The 16,278-nt window shown below is 36.9% G+C and overlaps 1 protein-coding gene across 4 annotated transcripts in view; it reads left to right on the forward strand.

The window, feature by feature from the left end:
• The window catches only part of LOC127872981 (BTB/POZ domain-containing protein KCTD3-like), a 33,111-nt gene extending 18,469 nt beyond the window's left edge, over nucleotides 1-14,642 (forward strand). For 2 of the 4 annotated variants that reach the window (XM_052416513.1, XM_052416514.1), the window contains 6 exons: nucleotides 362-517; nucleotides 1,459-1,555; nucleotides 5,946-6,127; nucleotides 6,540-6,688; nucleotides 7,125-7,211; nucleotides 14,372-14,642. In XM_052416513.1, coding sequence (XP_052272473.1) covers nucleotides 362-517; nucleotides 1,459-1,555; nucleotides 5,946-6,127; nucleotides 6,540-6,688; nucleotides 7,125-7,211; nucleotides 14,372-14,419 — 719 coding nt within the window. In that variant the 3' untranslated portion in view covers nucleotides 14,420-14,642. Of the gene's footprint in view, nucleotides 1-361; nucleotides 518-1,458; nucleotides 1,556-5,945; nucleotides 6,128-6,539; nucleotides 6,689-7,124; nucleotides 7,284-11,512; nucleotides 11,534-14,371 lie in introns of those variants that run through there. The other 2 variants (XR_008045873.1, XR_008045874.1) reach the window with 2 other exon arrangements.
• The last annotated feature ends 1,636 nt before the right edge of the window (nucleotides 14,643-16,278 follow it).

A 16,278-nucleotide genomic window follows, 5' to 3' on the forward strand; every position in this document is an offset into this window, starting at 1 on the left:
TAAGGATTAATTAGTGTCACTGTTGGTTGGATTCAGTCAAAAACGGAATGTCTAACGTACTTTTGATCTTGATGTTAGTTTGAAGTCATGTTTATGATATTCAGTAAAACCATTCCTAGCCATCTCAAGGAATTAACAATTTGTCAATTAAATCTTGTTTTATTATTATTATCTCATTACCTACCGTATTGCCAATTATTTCTTTATGCAGTTTGTACAATAATGTGCATAAGAGACGTGTTACATTATACCTTTCTTTTTTGTTGATGTGGCAATTGATATATCCATTATACAAGAAAACAATGCTATTGCTTGAATCTTATATTTAAAACTTTCAAAGACCATTTCTCTGTTGCTGCAGTGTGTTCAGAGTACAACCATGTACGTACATGGAGCGTGACCCGTTTCCGGGGTATGATCTCAACTCAGCCTGGCTCCACCCCCCTCGCCTCCTTCAAAGTGATCTCCCTTGAGGAATACGACACTCACCAGAGCTACCATGCTGGCAACGACTTTGGTACGTTTATGGATTTTGGGGTGGGGATTTTCCACCCCTTCTGGATGGCACTTTTTGTCCTCATTCTGAGAGAAATAGCATTAGGCCCAAAAATAGTTGTTTCTTTCAACTAAAATTTAAAACTAATAGGGTTGGTTTTAATTTGTGTATACGAGTTTTTTTTAAACGAAACATGAGTTATTTCCTGCTAGATAATTGTGGTTCAATTATAGAAGTGTTCTAAATTTCTATACCACATTATTAATTTATACGTAAATGCATTTTTGGTTTGTAGGAAAAAAGCACTTGTTTATGCATTATGGTCGTTGACATAGGTGAAGAAAGTTATTTAGGGGAGTTATAAAACTTTACCTATCATAACCTCTATGATGACAACATAACTTTTCTCAGGGTCACAAAAATGTTAAGCCTGTTTATGTGAGGATGTCAAAGGTTAAGAGGGTTTTGTTTTGGAGTCTTTATTTTGATAATATGAGTCTCTTTCTTATAAAACTGGGCTTAATTCTTGTGCATACAGTGTTGTCACAGATTAGCCTGTGCATTTTGCACAAACTATTCGGTGACAACACTTTCCGCCTAGACTGGATTTTTGTTCAGAAAATTTCTTTAACCCTTTCAGTGCGGGAACTGAATTTTGAAGGCCTTTGCAAACAGAATGTGGCGTCTCATCAGGATCCAAACTGTTTGCTATTCTGATAATATTCTTTGAAAAAAACTGAAGAAAATGCTAATTTTAGAAATTCACCAGACATCATTTTAGCAGATGACAAATTTCCCAGCATGCAAAGGGTTAAATAAAAAATTCCATAAGAGCGAAACGTGCTGTCCCTTATGAGTCTCTGCAAAGTGCTATTCTGGGATGACACTTTTACGCTCATGCATGAAGCCCAGTTTTTCCAGAATGGGGCCCATATAACAGTATTTTGTCGTTCCTTTGCCAGGTCCTTTTGGAGAGCAAGATGACCAGCAGGTGTTTGTACAGAAGGTTGTCCCAGAGACTGATCAGCTCTTTATACGCCTCTCATCGTCTGGAAGGAGGTTTGGCTCTCTCAAACTAGCTTTGTTCTTAACCCTTTCAGTGCTGGAACCATATTTTTAAGGCCTTTGCAACCAGTTTGGATCCAGATGAGACGCCACAGTACGTGGCGTCTCATCAGGATCCAAACTGTTTGCTATTCTGATAGTTTTCTTTGAAAAGTATCAAAGAAAATGCTAATTTTAGAAATTCAGCAGACAACATTTTAGCAGACGACAAATTTCCCAGCATGCAAAGGGTTAAAAAAACAGGGCTTAATGCGTGTTAGTTAAAAGTTGTTCCAGATTAGCCTTTGCAATCTACACAGACTAATCAGACTTTCAGCTTGTATAAAAAAAATTTGTTTGAAGGATGTCATTTTTTAACGAAAATCCAGTTAAGATGGAAAGTGTCGTAGCTGACTAGCCTGTACACACTCTGCAGGTTGATCTGAGACAACTCTTTCTGCACATTCATGAACCCTTTCAGTGCTGGAACCGAATTTTGAAGGCCTTTGCAACCAGTTTGCATCCAGATGAGACCCCACAGAATGTGGCATCTGATCAGGATCCAAACTGTTTGCTATTCTGATAGTATTTTTTGAAAAAAATCAAAGAAAAGCAGACGACAAATTTCCCAGCATGCAAAGGGTTAAGTTCAGATTTCCCAGAGCAAGGTTCAAGTGCATAATGATGTGTTCTGTCGCAGTAGAGTTTACCCATGATGAGTTCTGTCGCAGTAGAGTTTACCCATGATGTGTTCTGTCGCAGTAGAGTTTACCCATGATGTGTTCTGTCGCAGTAGAGTTTACCCATGATGTGTTCTGTCGCAGTAGAGTTTACCCATGATGTGTTCTGTCGCAGTAGAGTTTACCCATGATGTGTTCTGTCGCAGTAGAGTTTACCCATGATGTGTTCTGTCGCAGTAGAGTTTGCCCATGATGTGTTCTGTCGCAGTAGAGTTTACCCATGATGTGTTCTGTCGCAGTAGAGTTTACCCATGATGTGTTCTGTCGCAGTAGAGTTTACCCATGATGTGTTCTGTCGCAGTAGAGTTTACCCATGATGTGTTCTGTCGCAGTAGAGTTTACCCATGATGTGTTCTGTCAAGGTAGAGTTTACCCATGATGTGTTCTGTCGCAGTAGAGTTTACCATGATGTGTTCTGTTGCAGTAGAGTTTACCCATGATGTGTTCTGTCGCAGTAGAGTTTACCCATGATGTGTTCTGTCGCAGTAGAGTTTACCCATGATGTGTTCTGTTGCAGTAGAGTTTACCCATGATGTGTTCTGTCGCAGTAGAGTTTACCCATGATGTGTTCTGTCGCAGTAGAGTTTACCCATCATGTGTTCTGTCGCAGTAGAGTTTACCCATGATGTGTTCTGTCGCAGTAGAGTTTACCCATGATGTGTTCTGTCGCAGTAGAGTTTACCCATGATGTGTTCTGTCGCAGTAGAGTTTACCCATGATGTGTTCTGTCGCAGTAGAGTTTACTCATGATGTGTTCTGTCGCAGTAGAGTTTACCCATGATGTGTTCTGTCGCAGTAGAGTTTACCCATGATGTGTTCTGTCGCAGTAGAGTTTACCCATGATGTGTTCTGTCGCAGTAGAGTTTACCCATGATGTGTTCTGTCGCAGTAGAGTTTACCCATGATGTGTTCTGTCGCAGTAGAGTTTACCCATGATGTGTTCTGTCACAGTAGAGTTTACCCATGATGTGTTTTGTCGCAGTAGAGTTTACCCATGATGTGTTCTGTCGCAGTAGAGTTTACCCATGATGTGTTCTGTCGCAGTAGAGTTTACCCATGATGTGTTCTGTCGCAGTAGAGTTTACCCATGATGTGTTCTGTCGCAGTAGAGTTTACCCATGATGTGTTCTGTCGCAGTAGAGTTTACCCATGATGTGTTCTGTCGCAGTAGAGTTTACCCATGATGTGTTCTGTCGCAGTAGAGTTTGCCCATGATGTGTTCTGTCGCAGTAGAGTTTACCCATGATGTGTTCTGTCGCAGTAGAGTTTACCCATGATGTGTTCTGTCGCAGTAGAGTTTACCCATGATGTGTTCTGTCGCAGTAGAGTTTACCCATGATGTGTTCTGTCGCAGTAGAGTTTACCCATGATGTGTTCTGTCGCAGTAGAGTTTACCCATGATGTGTTCTGTCGCAGTAGAGTTTACCCATGATGTGTTCTGTCGCAGTAGAGTTTACCCATGATGTGTTCTGTCACAGTAGAGTTTACCCATGATGTGTTCTGTTGCAGTAGAGTTTACCCATGATGTGTTCTGTCGCAGTAGAGTTTACCCATGATGTGTTCTGTCGCAGTAGAGTTTACCCATGATGTGTTCTGTCGCAGTAGAGTTTACCAATGATGTGTTCTGTCGCAGTAGAGTTTGCCCATGATGTGTTCTGTCGCAGTAGAGTTTACCCATGATGTGTTCTGTCGCAGTAGAGTTTACCCATGATGTGTTCTGTCGCAGTAGTGTTTACCCATGATGTGTTCTGTCGCAGAAGAGTTTACCCATGATGTGTTCTGTTGCAGTAGAGTTTACCTATGATGTGTTCTGTCGCAGTAGAGTTTACCCATGATGTGTTCTGTCGCAGTAGAGTTTACCCATGATGTGTTCTGTCGCAGTAGAGTTTACCCATGATGTGTTCTGTCGCAGTAGAGTTTACCCATGATGTGTTCTGTCGCAGTAAAGTTAACCCATGATGTGTTCTGTCGCAGTAGAGTTTACCCATGATGTGTTCTGTCGCAGTAGTGTTTACCCATGATGTGTTCTGTTGCAGTAGAGTTTACCCATGATGTGTTCTGTCGCAGTAGAGTTTACCTATGATGTGTTCTGTCGCAGTAGAGTTTACCCATGATGTGTTCTGTCGCAGTAGAGTTTACCCATGATGTGTTCTGTCGCAGTAGAGTTTGCCCATGATGTGTTCTGTCGCAGTAGAGTTTACCCATGATGTGTTCTGTCGCAGTAGAGTTTACCCATGATGTGTTCTGTCGCAGTAGTGTTTACCCATGATGTGTTCTGTCGCAGAAGAGTTTACCCATGATGTGTTCTGTTGCAGTAGAGTTTACCTATGATGTGTTCTGTCGCAGTAGAGTTTACCCATGATGTGTTCTGTCGCAGTAGAGTTTATCCATGATGTGTTCTGTCGCAGTAAAGTTTACCCATGATGTGTTCTGTCGCAGTAGAGTTTATCCATGATGTGTTCTGTCGCAGTAAAGTTAACCCATGATGTGTTCTGTCGCAGTAGAATTTACCCATGATGTGTTCTGTCGCAGTAGTGTTTACCCATGATGTGTTCTGTCGCAGAAGAGTTTACCCATGATGTGTTCTGTCGCAGTAGAGTTTACCTATGATGTGTTCTGTCGCAGTAGAGTTTACCTATGATGTGTTCTGTCGCAGTAAAGTTTACCCATGATGTGTTCTGTCGCAGTAGTGCTTACCCATGATGTGTTCTGTCGCAGTAGAGTTTACCCATGATGTGTTCTGTCGCAGTAGAGTTTACCTATGATGTGTTCTGTCGCAGTAGAGTTTACCCATGATGTGTTCTGTCGCAGTAGAGTTTACCCATGATGTGTTGTGTCGCAGTAGAGTTTACCCATGATGTGTTCTGTCCCAGTAGAGTTTACCCATTTTATCAGTTTCTGTGACCATCTAAGTTTCTGATTCTCAGCTTCTGCCAGACGATACAGTGATTGTTGTTTATAAATAAAGTGTTACAGTGTTTTAAACTGTCTTTGTTGTATAAAATGATTTAAAAAATCTTTTTGTTTAGTCCACTTAAAGTTTAAACAGAAAGGACTATATGTTAACCTGCAATTGTTATGTTAATCTGTCCATCAGCCTATCTTTCAACAAAATTGGAGCCTTTATTTTCTCAAGAAGGGAGAGTATCTTTAATAAAATATTGTATCGTGTTAAATTAACAATTGGAGGCTAATTCAAAACCTGAAGTTGTTCTATAAAGCTATTTATTACTTAAAATACGACAAAAGTTGATAACTACTGGAAAGTGTTTTTTCCCAGCAAATTTCAAAATACAAGATTGAATAGTAATTACTGTTATGTGTATGCTTTAAAGTAATACATTTTTAACTTATTAAGTAGGTCAGTGAAAACTGTTTATTTCACTATTTTAGTATAAAAATAACCAAGGGATTAGTTAAGTTCGGAATAAGTATAAAATATGCCTTTATATACGTTAAAAAAAGAAAATTCACCCAGTTTTCATAATGAAATGTCTTTGTGTACAAAGCTGTACACTGTAAATTCTATAAGTTTTCATCATGACAAGTGGTTATACTCAAAGCGATACAGAGTTAGTTCAATCAGTTTTCATCTGGGGAAAGTGGTTAAACACAAAGCCGAACTGCATAAATTCAATCAGTTTTCATCATTATGATTCCTGCAGGGTGTGTGTGATCAAGTCTGTGGACGGCACCACAATCAGCGCGTTCCGAGTGCACGAGTGTGAGGGGTCAAGCAGGATGGGGTCAAGGCCTCGCAGGTTTCTATTCACTGGTCACACTAATGGCGGCATTCAGATGTGGGACCTGACCACGGCACTTGACCTACTGAGTCCAGCTGAGGAAAGTGAGTACAGAGAAGCTATAGGAGAATTGACTTATTTTATACAATTTGGGACAGCCTTGCAGTTCACTGTTATGCCATAGGGCTCTTAGTTTGTTTTTATTTCTTAAGTAAAATTTTGTCATAATTAGAATGATATAATAGATGACCGATTATCAGTTGATTTTTCAAGGTCAGATGGTAGCACATTGATTATCTTACAAATGTATATGATTGAGAATTTAAGATCAGTTGTTGCTTCATTTTCCTTCAAGATCATCATTAAACATAATTACAACAAAATAATAGCTTTAACACAGAGGGGTGTAAGCACCCAGCTAGTGAGAAACAGTAAGTTATTTGTTTTTAACATCGGATATCTTGACAGAAATAATTCTTTTACACCATGTCACTCAGTGTGCAATGTTTACTGCAGATACAGACAGGTGTCTGGGAGGGCCGACCCCCGGTGAACTGGTGAAGCTCCTGGAACAGTGCGACATCTCCCAGTCCCAGAACTCCACCCCCTGTATCAGCCCCTCACCCTCCATTATGGCTGGATCCCTGCTCAGATACACTTCAGAGGTGAGTATGAACATTCAACATATTTGTTGAGAGATTCTGGAAATTTACAGTAGGGTTATACTTTAGGATACAGATGCTTACCTTCCTTTTGCCCATGCAAAAAAAATATATATAAATTTTACCCGTGCCTTCTCCTGTCAAACTCATACCAAATACCATTATAAAAATTGCATAATTATAATAATTTCTATTAGACATCTCTTTAACATATAGCTAAACGCATTGTTAATCAGATATTGAATGTTAAATGTCATGTGTTTCGTTCATTTAAGTATTTATTATTTGCAGACAGGTAAAATAACATTGCTGTCCTTAACATGGGATTGGTGGCATTTTTTATTACAAATAAAAATTATAGATTTTATGTATTTCTCAGTTCAGTTTTTCTTCACTACAGACTTACATGTAGTACTCATATATTTGTCTGCTGTTCCAGTGCGGATCTGGCCAGGAAAATAGGTCAGATCCGAGAGGGGAGGAGCAAGGGGCAGTAGGTGGAACAGAGCCATCCCCTCAACCTCAGGTTACATACCACCTGTAAATTAGTGGAGGTTTGCCCTGCATTTGGGCAGACATTGCTTGGCTTAAACTAACAGTGAGTTATGCATGATCTAATATTGGCCTCTATCTTAAATTGTCAGTGATTAACTATTGTCAGAGACTAATATTCTCTATGATATTATACTGTCATTATGCTAATGCATGATCTAATATTGTTCTCTATCAAATGTTATTAGTGATTGCCATGATCTTGTACTGTCTTTGTTCCAAACATGCATGCATTTATTATGTACCTGTTTAAAAATGAAGCAAAAAATACATGCCTTATTAACCCATTCATGCCTAGCGTCCTGAAAAAAGGACATTGCAAACAGCGTAGACCCAGATGAGATGCGGCGTCTCATCTGGGTCTACGCTGTTTGCTTAAAGGAATTTCTGTAAGAATTGTTCTAAATATAGAAATAAATTTACTAGACATCCCTAATTTTGGAAATAAATTGATCCAACTTAGAAGGATGGGAGAGTTTACTAGGCATGAATGGGTTAATATGTGAGGGACCAATAAACACAATCAATTCAGTATAATGTTACTGGTCATTTTAAGCTTGACTATTCACCAAGTAGTATGAACTGTGATACACACCCAAATGTCAGCAACTGAGCCTGGGTAATGCTCTGGTGAAGATTAACTAGCATCAACTCCATATGAGCTTTGCTCTATAAAAAGTGGGTTCAATACATGTGCGTGAAGTGATGTCCCAGATTTATAAAATGTGCAGTCTGCATAGGCTAATCAGGAACGACACTTTTCGCCTAAACTGAATTTTTGCTAAAAAGAGACTTTCTGTAAATGAAAAATATCATAAAAGGGGAAAGTATCATCCCTGATTAGCCTGTGCAGACTGCACAGGCTAATCTGGGATGACACTTTATGCACATGCATTTAACCCCTTTTTATCAGAGCACAGTCCATATCATTGTTTATACCACAGATTTTCATTTAAAACTTTGCTTATGTGTTTCGGGTCATTGTATGAGGTCACTGACAGAGTAACATGATTTTAGCACTTTTTGTACTAAACAAAACATGAATAAGGTAAATGTGCAACCTCTGTATATCACCATTTCTATGACAGATATTTAATTGAAACTTCACACATGTGTTTAGGGTCTTTGTGCGATGTCACTGGCCAATTTCCATAACTCTGACCTGCAATTTTGTAGAAATATGCCCCTTTTTGTACTTAAAAGATTCTGGTTTTTATTTGTGTGCAACTTATTGTGATGTCGGTTATTTCTGTATCAACTACACTAATTCAGGTATTCAATTAAAACTTATAACATGTACTCATGTCACATACCTGCAATAAATCAATATCTTTATGTCAATTACCGATAATAAATTAAATATCAATTATGTTTTAGTCGTCGTTACATATGGTCACAAACCTAGGGCTACGGCTCATACCTGCAATCTAGCAGATTCATGCACCTTTAGTACTCAACAGTTTATTTAACCCTTTGCATGCTGGGAAATTTGTCGTCTGTTAAAATGTCGTCTGCTGAATTTCTCAAAATAGCCTTTATCTTCGATTTTTTTTCAAAGAATACTTTCAGATTAGCAAACAGTTTGGATCCAGATGAGACGCCACGTTCTGTGGCGTCATCTGGATCCAAACTGTTTGCAAAGGCCTTCAAAATTCGGTTCCAGCACTAAAAGAGTTAAAGTTGTATGTGTGCACAATAAAGGTTACAGTTTCTGTTTGCTGTCAAGATATTTTGATGCAATTTGTTGTGTTGGTAGTTTTCATGCTGATCTGGCCAGGGATCGCATTTGGGACCGGTCATATCAAGGTCAAGGTCACTGTTTTAAAATGATAAAAAATATATTACTTTCAATAACTTTAGTTTTGATAAGGGTGTTATCTGGCCTGGTATTGCATTGTGGACTCCTTTGGTCAATGTTGCTGTTATTTAATATAGAAATATATTTCCAATACTTTGTTTTGAAGTTTTTTGCTGAAATTTGGTGTTCAGCTAGCGTACTTGCAGACTTACATTTAGATGTCATTTGGGGGCAGTCAGGTCAAGGTGAAGGTCACTATTTCTAAAAGTAGGAAAACAGTTTCTGCTCATTAACTCTAGTTGGAACTATTGTGTCGCAATACACCAGTTTCTCTATTCTTACACAGTTATTATTTTAAGATAACATGTGTTGCGTCGCATTTCTGAACGAGGCTGAACATGATATATTTTCCGTTGTTTTGCAAATTGCAGATAATATGGACGATTATAGACCAGTTGCTTGTTTGTGTGTACATTAAGGATTTTTAAAGGCCACGATACTGGTTACAATAATGTAAAACATATGAATACGGGCATGTTTTGAGTAAAAAAAATTGTTAAGAAATCTAAAATAAACATAATAACACCATAACAATAATTCAAGAACATACAATTTAGTACCATAAGAGTATATTTATAAATGTTTATGTTATCTCTTTACAAATACGAGTTACCAATTAACCCTTTGAGCGCTGGAACCGGATTTTGAAGGCCTTTGCAAACAGTTTGGATCCAGATGAGACGCCACAGAACGTGGTGTCTCTTCAGGATCCAAACTGTTTGCTATTCTGATAGTATTCTTTGAAAAAAAATCGCAGAAAATGCTAAATTTAGTAATTCAGCAGAAGACATTTTAGCAGACGACAAATTTCCCAGCATGCAAAGGGTTAACATCATACTAAAGGTGGTCTGAAGACTAAACATAGATAAGTGAACAAAACAAGATATACTAGTACATTAGCTGTTTAATGACCTTCATATACTGAATTTTAAAAACTCATAGTTTTATATAACTATTATTCTCAGGTATTTGTGTTTTTGTTTGTTTTATTATTCATGAACAATCAAAAGTGTAAGAGGTGTGTAGAATCAACCTTAAGACAAAACACGGTAAATAGCCAAGTACATGACACTATATACAGGTTATATTAATTATTTTTAGGTTGAATACATTTCTTTAAATTTGAATGACAATATTGAAGAATTAGTTTATGCAAATTAAAAAAACGGACATGGTGCAAATTAAGTTGTCAATGCATGTATATTGAAATCTTTTTATTATTATGAGTGATAAATATAAAGCATTTAATATCATAAATCTTTATTCTTTTTATTTTTTTAAACATTAGTTAACCTTGTTGTGGTCAAACATAATGTTTGTTATAAATATGTTGCTCCACACACTTCCATAATGTACACTCTTTATACAAAATGACAGATTTATATTTTACTGGAACTCGCTAAATTAGTTCTTCATGAATGCTCTGAGCTTTTATGGGTACATACCTACAGCTTAGCGACCCGGAGCTTCAATAGCTTTGAGTTGGATTATTGCAACTTTCCGCTATATATGTTAACCCTTTGCATGCTTGGAAATTTGTCGTCTGCTAAAATGTCGTCTGCTGAATTTCTAAAATTAGCATTTTCTTCGTTTTTTTTTCAAAGAATACTATCAGAATAGCAAACAGTTTGGATCCAGATGAGACGCCACGTTCTGTGGCGTCTCATCTGGATCCAAACTGTTTGCAAAGGCCTTCAGAATTCGGTTCCCGCACTGAAAGAGTTAAATGTTTAGCCTTTGATTTTTAACATAATTATTTAAAATGTACAGGTATTGAGAACTTTATCATTATCATTATTAAACTGGCTAATATCTATACAGTTTTTAGTTTCTGACAATCTGTTTTGACAAATGATTTTCAATTTTTACGTTACGTTACATATCTAATTAAAGCAGCAGTGAAGTATTTGACATTTAATTTCCCCAAGAAATAACTACTTATTTTACTACCATGAGAAGACTTGCAGGTATAATATATTGCTTTTAACCCTTTTTTTGCCTAGTGGACTCTCCCATCCTTCTAAATTGGATCAATTTATTTCCAAAATTAGGGATGTCTAGTATATTTTTTTCTATTCTTATAATATATTTCTTACAGAAATTCCTTTAAGCAAACAGCACAGACCCTGATGAAATGCCGCATCATGCCGTGTCTCATCTGGGTCTACGCTGTTTGTCAAAGCCATTTTTCTAGATGCTAGGCATAACATGGGTTAACAACAGGGTAAAAAAGCTCAAATGCAAAATGTGTGAGGTGGAGACAATTGTATAAAAACAAGAACTTTAATCAATAAAATGTATTTAATGTTTTGACAGGAAGTAATCAACCTTAGATGGGAAGTTTATATTTACTGCTCATTGTGTTGACAATATTGTTTTGCCGCCTAATGTTAACAAATATGAATGGTCAAAGTCAGAGTTGCGATGCCTGGCACTATAATAATTTGCATCACGCATAGCCTCGTTCAGGAAATCTGCAAGTCACGTGACTTTGCGCTTTATAAATATTGACTAATTGGGAAAAGGGTCTATTTGTGTGTAGGTAGCTTATTTACAGACCTCACTTGGAATTGCATAACTTTTAACCCTTTGCATGCTGGGAAATTTGTCGTCTGCAAAAATGTTGTCTGCTGAATTTCTAAAATTAGCATTTTCTTCGATTTTTTTTCAAAGAATACTATCAGAATAGCAAACAGTTTGGATCCTGTTTGCAAAGGCCTTCAAAATTCGGTTCCCGCACTGAAAGGGTTAAAATAATTGAATAATCTTATGGCCTTGTTTCTTTAAGCATTCTGAAAATTAAGGTTTCATTTTTCATATAGCTATATAACTGTAACATAAATTCACCACCTACCATGTGTTTGAAGTGATGATATAAGGTGACTGACAGCAAATGTTCATTACACTTTCTAAGTGTAAGAATAGTCTAGTGCACTGTCATTGTGCAAGTCTTAATTAAAATTGATATGGGCCGTGCTCTGTGAAAAGGGGGTTTAATGCATGTGCGTAAATAAAAAATATTATGATCTATAATAAAGGGAATACTTGGCTAGTCTCTACAGTGTAATTAAGTCTTCAATCCAGTGACTAACGTGCTATTTCATTTCAATTATAGACATACATGTATAGACACAGAGATAATCTGACTGTATTTTTGGTATCAAATTAAAAAGACCATATTCAGATATCAGAATGCGCATAAATTACCAGATAATTCACGATTTTAAATGAGATGTTAACTAGATGCATATTAATGAGGTCTTATTAGCATGTACATGTTCTAGATGTTCATTGTACTGTCACGTTTGTGTTCACAATTTATGAATCATTTGTTTTATTGGTTTATGAATTGTTTTGTTGTTTTTTGTTGTTGTTTTTTTCATATTAAAAGAAGGTATATAATAAAAAGAAATATTTCATGATTGTGTTGTTCTGATGGTTTGTATCTGACAAGTTGATTTTGTGAAGATGTATTCTACCATCCCTGCAGGCTTGTTAAAACATCACACTATCAGCTCATTTGATATAGCCCAATGGAACACCACAGTCATTTAATTGGCTCTATATATCTGTTGCTAACTAAGTCAATTTGCTAAGTGTATGTTAAGTGTTTTATTGATTGTATAGTGTAGTACTGAATAGGATATTGGTCACTAGTCTTAACTCTTTCAGTGCTGGAACCGAATTTTGAAGGCCTTTGCAAACAGTTTGGATCCAGATGAGACGCCACAGAGAGTGGTGTCTCATCAGGATCCAAACTGTTTGCTGTTCTGATAGCATTCTTTAAAAAAAAATTGAAGAAAATGCTAATTTTAGAAATTCAGCAGTCGACATTTTAGCTGACGACAAATTTCTCAGCATGCAAAGGGTTAAATAAACAACTAGAAGATGGTAAATAGAATATCTCAGGAAGATGTTTCTGGAGTTTCATTAACACTTTATTTATGACACTTATGAACGATGGCCTTTAGACTATGGTTGTGGTAGCAGTTGTTTGGACTGTTAACTATTAACTTGATTACACTTGTATACAGTTGAGGAGTCAAGTTTACTGAAAAATATTTCACCGTTTTGAATAGGTTGCTATTACTTATTCTAATTTGAAAAAAGTAACCATAAATTATAGCTCTTTCTGAACGTATCACAGGCATTTATCAGAGAACATGACATTTTATTGCTAATCCTAATGAAATTCAACATATTTGTCCCCACGCTTTTTGAAAAGCGTGGGGATATTGTGATTATCTCCGCTGTCCGTCTGTTTGTCCGTCCTGGCCATTATCTTCTCCTACACTATTAGCACTAGAACCTTGAAACTAACACACATGGTAGCTATTAGCATATGTGCGACCCTGCACTATTTTAAATTTTGATCTGACCCCTGGGTCAAAAGTTATGGGAGTTAGGGTGGGGCCGGGTCAGAGATTTTCACTCATTTTTTTATTTTATGTACTTTAACATTGGCCATAACTTTTGGAATATTGAAGATAGCAGCTTGATATTTGGCATGCATGGAGCTGCACATTTTGAGTGGTGAAAGGTCAAGGTCATCCTTCAAGGTCAAAGATCAAAAAAACTAATCCAAGGAAAGTAATAAGCTTTAAAGGAAGGTTATTAATGAACCTGCCAAATGATATATATTTTTTTTAATAAATCAAAGCGGCGCAGTTCTGGGCATTGTGTTACTGACAAACACTTCTCTTGTTTTATGTTATTTTACATTAACTTCTTCATTTCTACACCAATTTACTTCCAATTGATACTGAACATCTCTTATGACAATACGGTCAATCTCAACTATGCATGGCCCCATTACCAACCCTGGGGTGCCCCCTGGGTCAAACATGCGGCGTGGAGATACGCGTCGGCCTCTGCAGCGCCATTTCTAGTTAATTATGATTTCAAATATCAGCTTTAATATGATAATGTGAGACTAATTATCCCCACGCTTTTTTAAAAGCGTGGGGATTATGTGGTGATCTCCGCCGTCTATCCTTCCTGGCCACTACCTCCTCCTACACTATGAGCACTAGAACCTTGAAACATAAACACATGGTAGCTATGTGCGACAGTGTACTATTTGGAATTTTGATCTGACCCCTGGGTCAAAAGTTATGGGGGTTGGGGTGGAGCCAGGTCAGAGATTTTCACTCATTTTACTAACAAACATGCGGCGTGGGGATACGCGTTGGCCTCTGCCGCGCCATTTCTAGTTATAATTTAACTTAGTATGAGGAATATTAATATTTAGTACATGTTTGTTTTTATACTTTTAGGACTGGTCACCAAATGGTAAGAAAGAGATGGGAAGTTATTGGGTGTGAATAGGTATAAATCCAGCGCATGGAAGGGGACAGTTCCTTGAAAAGGGCTTCATCCATTCATCTTGTGATTGGGCTGTGAAAGGAATTTCAACACATGTGGTTTTAGTCACATGATCATGACAGTCAAACACATCTCACAATTGAAGACACTCTTTTCTTTGTCATTGTGTTGCACCAGTTGCAAAATGATTACATATTTCAAATAATAAAAGTCCCTATGTATTGTTGAATTTTTTCTCTATACATGTATTAAAAAAAATCTGTATTTCTGTTTATATGCTCCAAACAGTCAGCTAACTAGTGTGTTTAAATGTTATTTAGCTTCACTCATTGAAGACTGGTTTCATGGATATACATATGGTGTATGCACACGCTTATCTGGGACAACACTTTGCACACATGCTTTAAGTCCCTTTCAGTGCGGGCACCGAATTTTGAAGGCCTGTGCAAACAGTTTGGATCCAGATGAGACGCCACAGAATGTGGCGTCTCATCAGGATCCAAACTGTTTGCTATTCTGATAGTATTCTTTGAAAAAAATCGAAGAAAATGCTAATTTTAGAAATTCAGCAGACGAAATTTTAGCAGACGACAAATTTCCCAGCATGCAAAGGGTTAAGTCCCTTTTTTACTAGATCTGAGGGATGCTCATAATGAAAATGAGGATTGGTAGGCCTGCTTATTATTTCAATACTTGTTTTGACTGATCACAAATCTTTTTCTTTATTTGTGACTTTTTACAATTACTGAATTGGTGTTTTGTATTCCCCAGCCATGATAATGGTCGAAGGACAGACAGTGTGACCCATGTGTGTGTGCATGTGTGGGGTATTTTGTGTCGGGCTTGTAAATTTTTATGGATTACTTGTAAGATTTCAAAATTAATTGTCACACATAATCATCATGTCAATAGATGTGTAGCATTAAAAACCATGTCGCTGGCTTCAATTTCCAGTCCACAGTTGGGATATGATGTTTTTTCATATTCCTAATATGGGTAAAGTGATGGTACATCTTCATGTCTGACACATAACTTCATCATGGGAAATGGAATTACAAAGGCTTAAACATATCAAGACATCCTTAATGTTTAAGTATACATATTATGATACAGGTGCATATAAAAGTAAACAGTTGTTCCTTGAGGTTAGTAAAAAATAAGTTCTATAATGGCTTTATATTTCAGGCATGTAATAATAATACTATAGCACATGGTTGCTTACCATGACCTTATTCATATAGTTTAAATCTTTTGAAAACTTCTTTGCCTTATGAATAATTTTACACTTAGCATGAAATCATGATAACATCTTTATAACTTTTTACAGTTAATATTAATAGGTTCCATGACTTTTTTCCCTAAAAATCTTTAGCAGTTGTGCAATGCGTGTTTTCTTGTTGTTACCGCTGTTAACTAAATTCTTGTTCGGGCATTGTTGTTGACATATATGTATATATATACATGTGCAATAAACTTGCAAATGAATAATATTAAGTGCATATGTGTTCATTTAATTGAACAACAAATCCAAATTTTATTTGACCGCTATCTGCTACCCCATCCAAATTATTATTTAAAAAACAACAGATATATATGTGACGGTCCGCGGTAGTCATCAATACAGACTTGTTGCTTGCCAACGACGAACACAGACCAATTTTTGACTTAATCCATTAAATCAATATTTACTTATTTGATTTGTCGACGACCCCTACACATCATAAATGTAACACATGGGAAACTTTATCGTGTATCATACTAAGTGTGCTTAATTTAGAGGCCAGGTGAGGATACCGTTATGCCATTTTAAAGATAACTTTATGATGTTCTAATTCGAAACGTCGCACATAACATTTAT

The sequence above is a fragment of the Dreissena polymorpha genome, chromosome 3 (genome assembly GCF_020536995.1).
Source record: "Dreissena polymorpha isolate Duluth1 chromosome 3, UMN_Dpol_1.0, whole genome shotgun sequence".
NCBI classification, from domain to species: Eukaryota; Metazoa; Mollusca; class Bivalvia; order Myida; family Dreissenidae; genus Dreissena; species Dreissena polymorpha.